Source organism: Argiope bruennichi, chromosome 5 (genome assembly GCF_947563725.1).
Source record: "Argiope bruennichi chromosome 5, qqArgBrue1.1, whole genome shotgun sequence".
NCBI lineage: Eukaryota > Metazoa > Arthropoda > Arachnida > Araneae > Araneidae > Argiope > Argiope bruennichi.
In genome coordinates this window covers 108,007,222-108,023,141 of record NC_079155.1, presented here as the reverse complement: position 1 = coordinate 108,023,141, position 15,920 = coordinate 108,007,222, and the positions used below count along the sequence as shown (strand labels likewise).

The 15,920-nt window shown below is 30.4% G+C and overlaps 1 protein-coding gene across 1 annotated transcript in view; it reads left to right on the top strand.

Moving 5' to 3' along the window:
- The first annotated feature begins 9,252 nt into the window (after window positions 1–9,252).
- The window catches only part of LOC129969023 (calcium and integrin-binding family member 3-like), a 32,364-nt gene continuing 25,696 nt past the window's right edge, over window positions 9,253–15,920 (top strand). The window contains exons 1-2 of the mRNA XM_056083421.1: window positions 9,253–9,327; window positions 15,581–15,615. Coding sequence (XP_055939396.1) covers window positions 9,277–9,327; window positions 15,581–15,615 — 86 coding nt within the window. The 5' untranslated portion in view covers window positions 9,253–9,276. The remainder of the gene's footprint in view (window positions 9,328–15,580; window positions 15,616–15,920) is intronic.

The following is a 15,920-nucleotide window of genomic DNA, read 5'->3' as shown; positions in this document are numbered from 1 at the left end:
AATGTTACAAAAATTCCTTTTATTCTGAAAACCACGATGCAAACTTACTATCCAGAAAAAAAGGTGATTAGATCAACATTAAAAAAATAGTCCTTACATTACAAACATTATTAAAAAGCCTCCAATATCGTTATAAAACAGAGTAAACATCCGCTGCAATTTTTTTTTCTTGCATACTAAATATTTTTTTCTCTTTTTAATTCTCTTTAAATGAAAAGATACCCTTTTTTTAAATGAGGTCCTTTTTTTTATAAACATTTCTTAAAGCTAAAATGAAAAGAAATTGATTCATAAAAATTAAAAAGGTAAATAAAAATTGTTAACAGACATATATCTATGAAAAGTTTTATTCCTTTGTTGTCTTAGATACCAAATGAAATATGCAATAATTTCTGGACAATAATAATAATTATTGTCCAGAAAACTGATTGAGAAGCAAGATCTAAACTTATGAGTAGAAAAAGATCTCCACACCTTTTTAGTTTTTATTCAAATTTTTTTTACATAATAATTTTATTATGTAAACATAATAGTAGAACTTAATAATTTTTATTAAGTTTTATTTCACCTTTTCAGTTTTTATTCAAATCTTTTTATATATCATGCAACATAGCATTTCTATTGGCTTGGTTCTCGTTCTCGAGAATATATTCTCACTGATTATTATCAGAACAGATCGAAGATAAATTTGATTAAAAAACTAATTTGAACCTCCATCAGGAATATTGGATTTTTTCAGAGAAACAGTTTCTGCACATCGATTAAAATTACAATGAATACATATCGCACACAAATATTTGCATAAAAAATGATGTAAAACTATTGCTATCAAAGAGCGTCCATAGAAATAGTTCCAGAGGGCTATTTTTAAGGGCCAGAATAAAAAAAGTCTCCCTCCACCCCTCCTATTCATACACGAAAGGCCGGGAGGTTGATTATGAAAAAATCAATAAATAGTTGCCTGTGAGTCATGTGCTGTTATCACCTTTGGTCCTACAAATCTCTCTCTCTCTCTCTCTTTTTCTAACTGGGAATCAAGATTCTTTCATATTACTCGCCTTTGAAGACCAGCTGGTAAGCTGGAACATTGGTTGGATTAAATTTCCATTAAATATCTAACGAATAACTTGAAGAATATGATATGAAATTTTCATAGACATTAAAGTCGTGTTATTTTAATAATCTTGCATCTGTTCTATTCGTTATGTATATGAACCTGTTTAATAAAGTTGAGTTCCATAAGAATTTCAAATATTCAAAATAGATAAATGTCTAAGGGCCCCCCTCAATTTTAAACGGTACGGAAATTATGATATATTCTTTTTCGGAATATATTAATTTTATGATTTCATTTGATAAATATTTTGATTCTATTAAAATAAGCATCGGTTAAACGTTGAAACAATATTCTAATCTTCTTAATTAGTTGTAATTTACAAGTTTTATATTATCCTGTTAAAAATTCCAAAAAATATGTTGCTTTACAATTTTTTAAAACGAAACTATCCTAGATACTGAATTTAGAGACTATTAAATGTTAATGCGAAATCCATATTTTTTTAAACCTTCACTTTGTTATTTAATAAGATCGAAGAAAATGAATTTAATTGGATAAATCAAAGCTAATTATAACGCATACAAATTAAAAATCGTTTTTCAACGAAATAAAAGTGGAAGCGAAAACCCAATTTCGAAATTGATGTCTTAAAAAATCATATTTATTATTAATGTTTGCATCAGCAAAAGAAATGTGATTGAATGTTTTGATGCATGAGTTTGAAATCGTTATCGAAATCGTTTTATCGTTATCGTTTGAAAATCGTTATATATTGTATATTACATTACAAGTATTAAAAATAAAGAAGACATTTATCAGAAAAGAAATTGATATTAAAAATGCAATTTTTTGAGTTTGAAAATAATTAATTTATTAATTTGAAGATAATTGATTTAGATTTATTAGACAGCATGAGAGAAAGTTTCGAGAAAACCATTTCTGTATTTTCCCGTCGAATTCTTCCAAATAAATTTATAACTCAACTCCACAATGATAAATATTTGGAATTTATTGTAAATCTTTCTTTTTTCAATGAACTCCCGCAAAATAAATTCTAGTCCTGACACTCAAAAGTTCTTGGCAGAAAAGAGAAAATAAAATCAAGATGTTCCTTTCTAATCTTTTTTTTAACCATCTCTTTCTGTTACAATGTATCTATCTCAAAATTTAGAAGAAAACTTACTTCTGAAAAATGACTCCCTTTGTCTACCACTCTTTCTAAAAAAAATTAGAAAAAAAAATTATTCTGAAAGAATTCGTATTGCTTCTAATACAATAAAATAGGTAAGGAAAGAATGGCATTATCTAAAAAAAATACAACACGATTTCATTTAATCTTGATCAGCACTAAAAAAAAATAAAAGAATAAAACAGCTGTTCTCTTAGACTTGAGGCTATATATACGAAATTCCACCTCAGTAAAATTAATGGCTCTTCGAAGAAAATATTTTCTTCAATCTCTTTTATTTTCTTGAAGTTTTTTGAGGGGAAGAAATACCTAAAAAAATCATGTTATCTTCTATAAATCTTTTAAGCCTAGTAAAATCCTTCTATTCCAAAACTTGCTGCTCCTAATCTTGCCAAGTTTACCTGCTCTAACACTCTGGTATATAAGCATCCCTAAAAAGTTCTTAAACTGCTTCAAAAAGAATAAAAGTATTTCAACAGATAATTTCAAAGTATCTTTTCTGAAGCTAATTTAGTTTTTTTTTTTTTTTTTTTTTTTTTTTTTTTTTTCGTAAGGAGGAAAGGGAGAAAAAACACGAACAGAACAATATTTACTCTTTAGAACTGTGTAAAGAGAGTATATTTATTTTCTATCCTCATATTTTTTTGATGTCAAGGAGGAAAAAATATTTTAATACAATTTTCATGTTTTTATAACTATTTTTGTAAACACAGAAATGGAATTTTCTTGGTAATAATAATAAAAATGGTTTGCTGAAACTCATGCTTATACAAAATATGAAAAGAATTTTCATTTAAGTAAGCAAATCTCATATCTAATATCAAAATATTTGTTCGAAAAACTAATTTCGTTTCCTTTTGTGCAAAGAAGTAAGGAAAAATATGGATTTCGAATAACATCTATTTTATTTTTTTTAGAATTATGTAAATAGCGTCTATTTCCCACGCCACATTATTAGGCTTAAAGGTAAAAGTTGAAGTTAATAAATTTTGCAAACGATTTTTTATTATTACTAAAAAATTTCAATTTGACAGATTAATTTTATATTTTTTTTAAAAAATAATTTTAATTTTTTATGATATGTATTTTGCGACTTTTTAAAGAATTCATATATTTATGAAATTTATTTTTATAGAACCATGCTAAGTTTTTTAGTTATTTTATAATATCTGTTGTTTAGATTATTAAGATCGAGGAAAAATAAATATGTGCAAAAGTTAATAAATTGTTTTTCTAGAAGAAGAGTTCTCCGTTATTCGAAATTTGCATATGAAGATAAAACATTAAAATCTGATTTAATTATACGAATATTTAATTTTATTGTCTAAATTAATATATAATTTAATATTTAAAATTTTTAAAATACAAAACTTTTTAGCAGATATCTCTCTTAATAGACAAATTTTCAGAAAATATTTAGCATTTAGCAACAGATATACTTAATAAAATGAAAATAATGCTTAAACCTTACTTCTTTTAATCCAAGGACAAAAGCGGATACATTTTAAAATTATGCCAAGTGAAATTTTAAATGGAAATAGTTTATATCCTCCAAACTTTTCGTCGTTTCGTTGCCACTTTAATGTAAACAAATATACTCAGTGTTAATAAATGTTTACTTATCATCGAATCCAAATGGATGAGGGGAGGGAGATCAGAGAAAACAACATTCTGCAATCAATTCCTTAATTGACCGAAACCGGATATAAGAGGACACCATGCGATCCCTAAGCCTACTCCAATTTCGAGATTCCTAGAATCAATTCTAATTTTCCAAAGAAAAAAAAAAGTATTCTCCCAATTCATTAGAAGCCCCATGAGTTCCCGTGGACGGGGTAAGTGATGAGCAGAACGATTTCTTTTTCCGACAAGGATAAGGATTGCTTTCATCGTCATCGATAATCGATTCCGCCGCTTCGAAAATTGCTTCGCCTGCCATCTTTTCGATTATTTTCTCCGGCGAGGATTGCGATTGGATTATATCCCTCCTAATAGAAGAGAGAGTTTTTTGAAAGATTAAGCAATCATTTGGGAATGATCCGCCTGCTTTATGAAATCTCATTTTCTTGCTGCAGGAACTGATACTGCAGTTGGAGTGGAATCGAGTTCATTTCGAGAATCGTGGTAAACAACCTACTCGAGAATATTGGCTAAGGTTTCTTTTTTGGGAAGATATTGGTGCTATATAAATTAGGCGACTTTATGAATGCATAGAATTCTCGCTGTATTAGCCATAGAAATGATTTTTTTTTCCTCTAAAAAAATGACGAAAGTTACTTCTTTACTTTGTCGAACACAAAATATTGGACTTAATATTAATATCTATTAATATATTGGAAAAAATATTAATATCTTGAGAATAAGATTAAATTTAAATTAAATAAGAAAGAACTAATTTTGGAATTAAGTGTGTTGGTATATATATCAGTGCATATAAGAAAAGATGTTTCAAAGACACAGTAATCTAAATAGATGGAATTAAGTACATAATAAAAATGTGAATCTGCTTCAAATTTTGGATTAATTTACTTGTGAGAGAAGATAATTTTATTGCCACATAATCAAACTTTTCATTTTTTTATGAAATTATACAAAGTCAAGATATGTTTATGTATGCATTCATCTCATGGGGGAGGGGGCATCACGAGTACGAGGATGGGGACCTGCCGTATAATGTAAGCAGTTTCTTGTTTTCCAGGGAAATGTAGCAATGCTGCGAGGGTTGGGGATGATTACCAATATAGTGTTGGGTCTTGATAGTGAATACAATTATTTCAGTCATAGTTCTTGGGGCACAACACCAATCTCCCCCTACTATTGCCATTATGGTAGTCATTTCGATCACTTTATCTTATACATTACTATCCAAATTCAAAAAAATAATATTTTATTTTCCCCAGTGTTTATATTTTAAAAGTTATGGAAGGAAATATTTCATAAAAACTCAGAAATTTTAAATAATAATAAATCATGATTCATAAAAAGATAAATCATTTAGGGGTTTGTTGACTCAAAGATTAAATAGCAAGTTACTTAATAGTTTAGATGTTAGCTGAAGCTTATCGGAGTGTATGAATGACAAAAAAATGGTGGTACATTTTCATAAGGGGCTACAGAATACACCTTTCCTAGATTTGCAAAAAATTTAAAATAAAAATTATGTATAAAACAGAATAACAGGCGTCATCAGTTTCAAATAAAACATATGCTTTTATGGATTGTTCAGAGGAAATGTTTGAATTTTCAGTTTAAAAAGTGAACAGCTGACAATTATTGTCACCATTCTCATTTTTATATTTTACTTCAATTTATTTCTTCTTAGAAAGAGAGTAATACATCATTGAGATCTGAGTGAATTTAACATTTTTACTGAATCTATAGTCTCATCCTTGGCGATTATTTGGTGATTAAACCCTAGAATGCAGTTAAAAAAAATTTAAAAAATGGAATTTGTGTTTTAGACACGTTTTTCTCAACCGATTGACACAAAATTTGATACAGAACTCCACACGTATTCACAAAATTTCATAATAAATTTAATTTGATATATTTAAATCAATATGTTTTTGAGTTATCGCGCTACCTTATGCGATAGTACATACCGACAGACGGTCAACAGCTTTGTTGGATTTTGTTTAAAATTTGATAAAAGCCTAAATTAATCATTTAAATATTTGTGCCGAATTTTATCTTTCTAACTCTCTAAGTTTTGCAATGATTGCATTAAAGTGTATTTGGATAACCGAACAGACAGATTTTCTCAGAATGGATTTCGCTCAAAATTTGATAGAAATACTAAAATTTTGCTTAAATACCCTACAATAAATTTAATCTGTCTATCTGAAAGCGTTTTATGAGTTATCTTTATTACAGTATGACAGACAGACGTATATTTTCCAAATATGTGTTTTTCTAATTCAGGATGGTCAAAAACGCGGAGAGTGGTCAGAATCTGGTGTTGGAATTTTTTTTGACGATTACAATACTTTTTCAATACTTCGTGTGCGAGAAAGTGCGTTCACTTTCAGATTTCTTCCATATTTGGTTTTCCTCGTTTATAATATTCCTTTTATCTTATTAGGGACATATATCTTAGACATTTATCTTATCTTAGGAAGATATAAAATTTTAATAAATGTGAATTCTGAATTTCAAAATATTTGACAGCATTTCTTAAAATTCCCAATTCTGCTAAAATCACTGATCTGAAAATTCCGTAAATGTAAATAAGTATAATGCATTATTTTTAATGAAATCTTGCATGTTGAATTTTAAATATAATTTGGAAAGTTTTGAACTATACATGAGGATAAAATTCTTGATTTAAATAATCGATTACGAACTAGATAATATGATTTAAAATTACCTAATTTTCAAAAAAATTTAGAAAAAATTTATATAAACTCTTGAATTTAGAAATGTTTTGCATTAAAGGATAATAGAAATTACCAAGATATTTTAATGAAAAATATCTTATTTTTCAGGTTTATTCAACAAATAATATTATCTGTTACATATTTACTTCAGACCTGTTTCCAAAATTTTTTACCACGCAATTACGTACACAAGCTCCAACAGGAAACAGCCATGGCTAAGATAATAACTTCCTTTTCGAATAGAAACATTGACTAACTAAATGAAAAATCAAAATAAATGCGCATAAATTTCAATATTGCCGATTGGCATTACAGCAGTTTGAAGACTACCAAGTGAGTAAAAAAATATATCATTTTTATTCGTTGATAAAAACATGCTAATTCATTTACTCCTCCCCCCCCCCTCCCCCCCCCTCCCCCCCTCGAATGCATTCAGAAGATTTATCGAAGGGTGTGAGAAAACAAAGTACCTCAAGGCTATCCTTGATAAGAGACTGACAATACAAAAACCATATCGAAAATATCAAGAAATAATTCAGTAAAGCTAAAGCTCACATAAAGCTATAAACATCTGCCACATAAATCGATGACTACGCCCATTCATTGATATTCTTCTCCGGTTTGGGGAGCAGTTCGAAAGAAGAAAAAAATAAATAAAATCCTTCTGAAACATCATAACCAGACAAATTATCCAAGTGCTTTGGTTCATCAGAGCCATAAATATCCTCAAAGGTATTAAAAAACTACTCCTCATTTGGAGAAATTCTATGAAGAAATTGCAATTATTTATCAATATATGATCTACGAAGTAACTGTAATCTCTCTACACTTCATGCAAACCTATGTCGATGGTGTGCCTGCGTCACAGGTAGTCACGAAATAGTCACGGGTAGTCACGTCATTGAATCAATCCCCCCATACACATTTTCTCCCATGCATACTAATCAGCAGCGTGGAAAGGAAATTGGCAAATACGTTGATAAAGACGATAAACTGGCCATACATACTAAATTAATTCATCTATTTTAATACAGGTATCGGATTTTTTAAAATTAGTATGTTATACTCTATGTTAATTAAACCAGCAGGCGTCTTTTCCCCAAAACTTCTAGCATACTCTCTAATAAATTTGCCATGTCCTGCATGGAATTGCCATACAAAAGTTACGAAATATTAAATTTTGGCGAAAGTTTAGCAGTCTTACTGAATCTATCGTGTGATCCTTGGCGAGTGTTTTGGAAATTAATCCCTGGCATGTGCTAAAAGTATCGAAAAATCAATTTGACGCGTTTTTACCAATCTATTAAAACAAAAATTGGATACAGAAATACATTTGTAGTCATAAAATCCCATACTTAATTTGATATATTTAAGGCATTGCGTTTTTGAATTACTGCATTTACATGTTTCTGAAAATACAGATCAACTGAGAGCCAGCCCTTTGCTGGATTTGGCGCAAAATTGGACAAGTGTCTACACCATGCATGTTAAATCTGTGTCCGAATCTTATCTATTTAGCTCCTTTATAGCTCTCCGAATCTTATCTAACTTGCTATCGTGTTATCTTAAATTCGAACAACTGGACAGAAGGATTCCTTCCGAACCGATTGTACTCAAAATTTGATAGATTCGATTGCAAATTCGGTGTAAAGACCGTACTCCAAATTTCAACAGTGTAGCTCAAAGCGTTTTTGAGTTATATTTGTCCCAGACAAACAGACGAACATTTTTCAGAAATGTTTTTCTTGGACTCAAGGAGGTCTAAAACATGAAGTTCGCCAAAATATCCACGTCGTATTTTTTGACTATTACTATTCTTTCTTTATACTATATATACGATAAAGTAAAAACCAATACTAACTAGTATGGTACTATGGTAAATAAACCCGACATATTATGTCATCGATTAATCGTATCGGTTTTCCAAATAAATTTTATATATGCGCAAGGTGTTTGTTCTGTCATTAACCCTTTATTTCAATTAGAAATGGGAGAAAAAAAGGCACACAAGTTTAAGAGCTTCGAAAAACACTTCTTTCTCCCCCCCCCCCTTCAATTGACGACGTCTTATCTTTTTTTCTATTTTTTTTAAAGCTATGCAACATAGAAATTTTAGGCAAAAATGGTTGGCAAGCAATAAAATTCTAGGTGATTTTGACAGAAATATCTATCACAAACGCAGTCAGAACAAAATTTTAATTTTACAAAGGACGGATTTTCTTTTATTATTAATCAGGGAAAGGAACTGTATCAATGATCAGAGTTATTCCTGCAGTTTCGAAATGCATTAAAAAGTCCTTTTTATTTAAAGAATAAGCATACCTCAAGCGCAGACATTTTATTTCGAGCAGAAACATTTTCCCTAAGCTGCGGGACGTTTTGTTTATCGTCTGCGGAATAAACGAAGCGCGCATTTTCCATGAAAAAGACAGATGCTCGTAAAAACCGAAAGTGTCGTCTGTCAACAGCGTTCTAAAAGGGTGGAAATGGAGTGACAGGACAGGAAATGAGTTAGGAAGGGTGTGGTCGTCGTGTAGTGGGTATCATTATGGTGATCCTCACGTGATCAAAAAAAGGAACGAAACGATCTTCATCCGAGAGCAGATAGAGAACTATCCGCGTCCGCAGAGAGCTTTCAACTCAACGCCGAGTCTATGGGGAACAAAGTGGTGACATTCACCGAAGAGCAACTTGAAGACTACCAGGTGAGAAAAGGAGTATAATGCTTTTAATCAGTAATAAATAATGTTTAATCAGTCATAATTTATTTTATCATACGCAAAAGGGTCAAAACGAAGGCATTGCACCATAAAATGAACTAGAGTTTTGGATGAATTTCCGCTTTTCTGGCCTTTCTGAGTCCGGAAAAGCAATTTTTGAAATTATGTCTATCAATCTATAAAACGATGATTCAAAAACTCAACTTGATTCAAACATGAAATTAAGTATGGGTTTTTACATCAAATTGGCAGATCCTTATCCAGTTTTGAAGGAAATCCATTTGAGTAAGTCTATTTGTTCACCCATCCAGGTCTACATCTGATAAATTGTTGGATGGAATTATATAGACATATTAATAATTAGAATTATAGAACTGTAAGAGAAATTTCAGTCCAATCCTTCAAAGGACTACCATTTGTTTGTTCACATATTTGCAAGTGTACAAAAAATGGTAACTCAAAACTTCCAAACAGCAATTGTATCAACATTCTGTCACTGAAATTGTAGCTCTGTGTCAGTAGGGGAAAGGTCACATATTCAAAATTAATACTGAAATCCGTATCAAAGCACAAAACCCGCGTCATATTGTGTTAGTAGTTCGAAATTCGAAAGGGAAACAATTCGTACTAGTTGGAATTGCCTGTATGTCTGAATTCCACCATTCAAAAACGCAGCGAGATAGAAAGGTGATCTATAATCTTGACTCAAAAATGACAGATTTCTATCAAATTTTGGATGAAATCTGTGGAAATGTCTTTATCCGTTTGTCACTGTACTTGATAACAAGACTCAAAATCGTAAAAGCTGGAGGTTTGTCATGTGGTTTCTTCCCACAAGATTTGTAAATATGTATCGCACTTATATACTAAATGCCCTAAATAGTTAATTATCTAATTGAGTATATGTAAATCTCCCTAAAAGTCTAGCTAAGAGCAGTCTCCTTAAAACTTCCTCACATTCTAATAAATGTGTTATTCTAGGCGACAGTATCGAATAACACATTTAATTAAATATTGACATTGGCGTAAAATACTTAAGAAATATCCATTTTAGCTTGAATTTAGCATACTGAATCTATCATATGATCCCTTGGTTCCTTGGTGAAGTATTTGGCGATTAATCCCTAAAACGAATTTGTGTTTCAGATGCAATTTCCCCAACCGACTGTAACGAAAATTTAACACAAGACTACGCTTATAGTCACAAAATCGCATATCAAATTTGATATTTTTAAGTCATTGTAGCTTTGAGTACCACATATTTTTAAAGGTATAGACCGACAGGCGATCAATCCCTTGTTCGCTTCGACCCAAAATTTGATAGATATGTACATTATAGATGTTGAATCTGTGCACCGAATTTCATCCATCGATCTCCCTTCCTTTTATAGTTAGCATATGAATCTGTGTACCGAATTTCATCCATCTATCTCCCTTCCTTTTATAGTTAGCATATGAATCTGTGTACCGAATTTCATCCATCTATCTCCCTTCCTTTTATAGTTAGCATATGAATCTGTGTACCGAATTTCATCCATCTATCTCCTTTCCTTTTATAGTTAACATATGAATCTGTGTACCGAATTTCATCCATCTATCTCCCTTCCTTTTATAGTTAGCATATGAATCTGTGTACCGAATTTCATCCATCTATCTCCCTTCCTTTTATAGTTAGCATATGAATCTGTGTACCGAATTTCATCCATCTATCTCCCTTCCTTTTATAGTTAGCATATGAATCTGTGTACCGAATTTCATCCATCTATCTCCCTTCCTTTTATAGTTAGCATATGAATCTGTGTACCGAATTTCATCCATCTATCTCCTTTCCTTTTATAGTTAGCATATGAATCTGTGTACCGAATTTCATCCATCTATCTCCCTTCCTTTTATAGTTAGCATATGAATCTGTGTACCGAATTTCATCCATCTATCTCCCTTCCTTTTATAGTTAGCATATGAATCTGTGTACCGAATTTCATCCATCTATCTCCCTTCCTTTTATAGTTAGCATATGAATCTGTGTACCGAATTTCATCCATCTATCTCCCTTCCTTTTATAGTTAGCATATGAATCTGTGTACCGAATTTCATCCATCTATCTCCCTTCCTTTTATAGTTAGCATATGAATCTGTGTACCGAATTTCATCCATCTATCTCCCTTCCTTTTATAGTTAGCATATGAATCTGTGTACCGAATTTCATCCATCTATCTCCCTTCCTTTTATAGTTAGCATATGAATCTGTGTACCGAATTTCATCCATCTATCTCCCTTCCTTTTATAGTTAGCATATGAATCTGTGTACCGAATTTCATCCATCTATCTCCCTTCCTTTTATAGTTAGCATATGAATCTGTGTACCGAATTTCATCCATCTATCTCCCTTCCTTTTATAGTTAGCATATGAATCTGTGTACCGAATTTCATCCATCTATCTCCCTTCCTTTTATAGTTAGCATATGAATCTGTGTACCGAATTTCATCCATCTATCTCCCTTCCTTTTATAGTTAGCATATGAATCTGTGTACCGAATTTCATCCATCTATCTCCCTTCCTTTTATAGTTAGCATATGAATCTGTGTACCGAATTTCATCCATCTATCTCCCTTCCTTTTATAGTTAGCATATGAATCTGTGTACCGAATTTCATCCATCTATCTCCTTTCCTTTTATAGTTAGCATATGAATCTGTGTACCGAATTTCATCCATCTATCTCCCTTCCTTTTATAGTTAGCATATGAATCTGTGTACCGAATTTCATCCATCTATCTCCCTTCCTTTTATAGTTAGCATATGAATCTGTGTACCGAATTTCATCCATCTATCTCCCTTCCTTTTATAGTTAGCATATGAATCTGTGTACCGAATTTCATCCATCTATCTCCCTTCCTTTTATAGTTAGCATATGAATCTGTGTACCGAATTTCATCCATCTATCTCCCTTCCTTTTATAGTTAGCATATGAATCTGTGTACCGAATTTCATCCATCTATCTCCCTTCCTTTTATAGTTAGCATATGAATCTGTGTACCGAATTTCATCCATCTATCTCCCTTCCTTTTATAGTTAGCATATGAATCTGTGTACCGAATTTCATCCATCTATCTCCCTTCCTTTTATAGTTAGCATATGAATCTGTGTACCGAATTTCATCCATCTATCTCCCTTCCTTTTATAGTTAGCATATGAATCTGTGTACCGAATTTCATCCATCTATCTCCTTTCCTTTTATAGTTAGCATATGAATCTGTGTACCGAATTTCATCCATCTATCTCCCTTCCTTTTATAGTTAACATATGAATCTCTGTACCGAATTTCATCCATCTATCTCCCTGCCAAATTTGGTGTGAAGACCTTATTCCAAATTTCAGTCGTCTAGATGGAAGCATTTTTGAGTTATTTTTATCACAGACAGAAATTTTCCAAAAATGTGTTTTTCGAACTCAGGGTGGTCTGAATCGTTAAAATTCGTCAAAATCTCGAGTTCAAAATTTTTGACAATTACTATACATTCTCTATTTTACGTCTATGAGAAATTAATAATAATAAAAAAAAAAACTCCATCAAAGAAATTCGGTGTATAATCTTGATGCCAAAACTGTAAATGTGTATTAAATTTTGTTCCTACTGTGCCAAAGGCTGGAACTCCAAAATATGTATCCAGTTTTCTTCACTATGATTTGAACCTTAACATAAAATGCGCCATATTCGATAGAAGAATTTTCTTTTCGATTTTATTTGAATTTTCTTGGATAGTGGTTCAATAGATTTCTTTTTCTAAATTGAACGCGTCTTTTAAGAGTTCTAATTTGAAATTATTTATTTGTATCTTATAAATGTGACTGAATTTCGTTGAAATTCCTCCTTCAATGCACGCATGCCTGTGATCTTGTTGGCATAGACCTTTGACTTCAAATAATCCCATAAAAAGAAATCCAATGGTGTTAAATCACGTGATCTTGGGAGCCAATTCTCAAATTTTCGAACTGTGGCCGCCAGACTTTCATTATTTTTGAAATATTGTTCAACGATGAAAACACGTTGTTCTATAGTGTAACGCTCCACTTTTACTAACCCTGAACTATCAGCTGTCAAATGGTATTTTTTAATACGGTTGCCAACACTTTACTGCACGAATGGTGGAAAAATCAAATCTCGAATTAATTTTGATACACCCTTTATATTTCCTAGAAGGAAGTGAATTTAGAGAATGACATGAAAATCCAGTCCAGCATTATGATTACTTACAACATAAATCGTTTCAAAAATATGTGATTTTTAGAAATCATCATTAGAAATCACACAAATATATCTTCATTTCAAGAATTTTATTTTCTTGCTTAACATTCTAGTACTCCTTTGAAACATCTTATTTGTTCAATTTCTTATGTTTCTCTTTCCATCTTTTTTTACCTTGAAAATGCAACTTTTGACCAAAGAAAATAAACAATATAATATGTGATTAGCATTTTTTTTTTTTTTGGAAATCAAGATGTTTGGACGATGCATTATTAGACAAATAATTTCCATATAACAATTTTTTTGTTTTGAATAAATTTGTATTTCTGGAATAAATGTTTTGATTTAAATTATTCAGTCTAAACATAAAAAATGAGCATGTCTCTACAGGTTTTATAGATAGAAATGTGAAGCTTTGTTCGTACATAGATAAATGTAACAGAAAAATTTTACCCTTTGACAATTTTAAATTACAAGAGACGCATAAAAATGTAATTTTTAAAAAAATAATTTTATTATCAATTTCTTTAAAAGTCAAAGAAAACCTAACTGTTTTCATAATATAAACTTAACTGTGTTCTATGTATTTAAATGTTTTTAAAGTTAGTTAATCTTCGAATTGCATACCTTATTTAATGAAATTTTGTGATTGGAAGTATATATCATTGTACAATACTTAGTGTAATACAAGCCTGTTCCATTGTTCTGGGACACCCTATATACAGTGAGACAAATTTCGTAATTTTTTCAGAAGTACATATATTTACAGAAAAAAATATGAGATATAATTCTTTACGTCATTTAAAGCACTTTTCAAACTGAAATTATATGCCTATGAATAAAAAAACTATGAACCTATAAAACTATATACCTATTTATAACGGTTTAGATATTGGCTATAGGTTTACGGTTAGAAAGGTGACACTCTGTATGCATTGTACAATGCAATCATATTGTCTCTTTTCTCTGTATAAAACAACGTTTAAAATGATAACAGAAGAAGAGATCCAATGAAATCAGTTTCTACGGATATTTCTTCTGCTGAACTGTCAGAGGTTTGCAACATTCATAGCTTTAAATTCCTTAGAAGACTGCATGCAATCTTCTTAAACTTAATAAATAATAGGATTAACAGACTGAAATATTCAATTATATTCTTTTTCCCTCATCGGTTAGAATTTTGTCAGAATTTTTGAAAGTTTTCATTACATTTAATTACATTGACGCTTTTTTCAGTCAATTTTTATAATCTTTTCTGTATTCTATGTATTTTAATGTTTTCTAAGGTTAGATGTCTTTCAACTTCGAAATACATAATTAAATGGAATATTCCTTCATTTGATGATTATGTTTTTCTGTGAAATGTAAATATTTTTATGTGTTAATTTTATGATTCATTTTTTTAAAATTTTGTGTAATGTCTTTTATTTGTATCATTTCCTGTATCATTATCTATTTCCGCTGTTCTTTTGACAATTATTCCAAAGAAAATAATCCACGAAAGTGATTCTCACAAAACTCATTAGCTAAAATATGTCAGTTCGAGAGTATGGCGGCTATCTTAAATGTTTTACAAGTCTCTTGAGTAATTTCTAATCTAGATAAAAGAGTTCGCGCTTGCAAAAAGAAAAAAAAATACATTTCTACAGCTATTACAGTACGAAAATTTTAATTTAAGCTTGAGTCAGACATTCATTAGTTTATTGTGGAAAGATTTAATGTGTCAATGTTCAGTTTACTGCGGTAAGATGAAAAAAAAATTTTTTTTTTTTTAGATTCTCTAATTAAGAAATCATCGGGCAGTACATACAACTAATTTTAATTTCAATATTATCGCAGACTTACTGATTTTAACATTTTTTTTAAATTCTTAAATATAAGATGCACTTATTTTTATTTGTAAGAAAGATGCTACGAGTTTTCTGTTTAATCCAATGGTATTTGAATACACTTTCTCTTTTCATGTATTCTTCCATATTATTTTATTTAACAGGACTGTACATTTTTTACAAGGAAAGAAATTCTGAGGTAAGATAAAAATACTTTTTTTTTTATTTCCATTTAAAATGCTAAATGAAAATGGAAATTTCGAATTTTAATTTTAGTTTTACTTTGAATTCATATGTCATAATAACATGAAATGTTGAAGACAAAAGGCGACAATAACCGAATACAGCAAAACTAAAAACAAACAATCAAATAGATTACATTTCTACTTATAATAATAATGAATGCGTGTGCATGTGCCTGTGTGCTGGCGCTTTATATCTAGATCGAATGACCTATAGTTGCCGACTTGGCACAAATATACTTTGAAAGGAGAGAATGTGAAC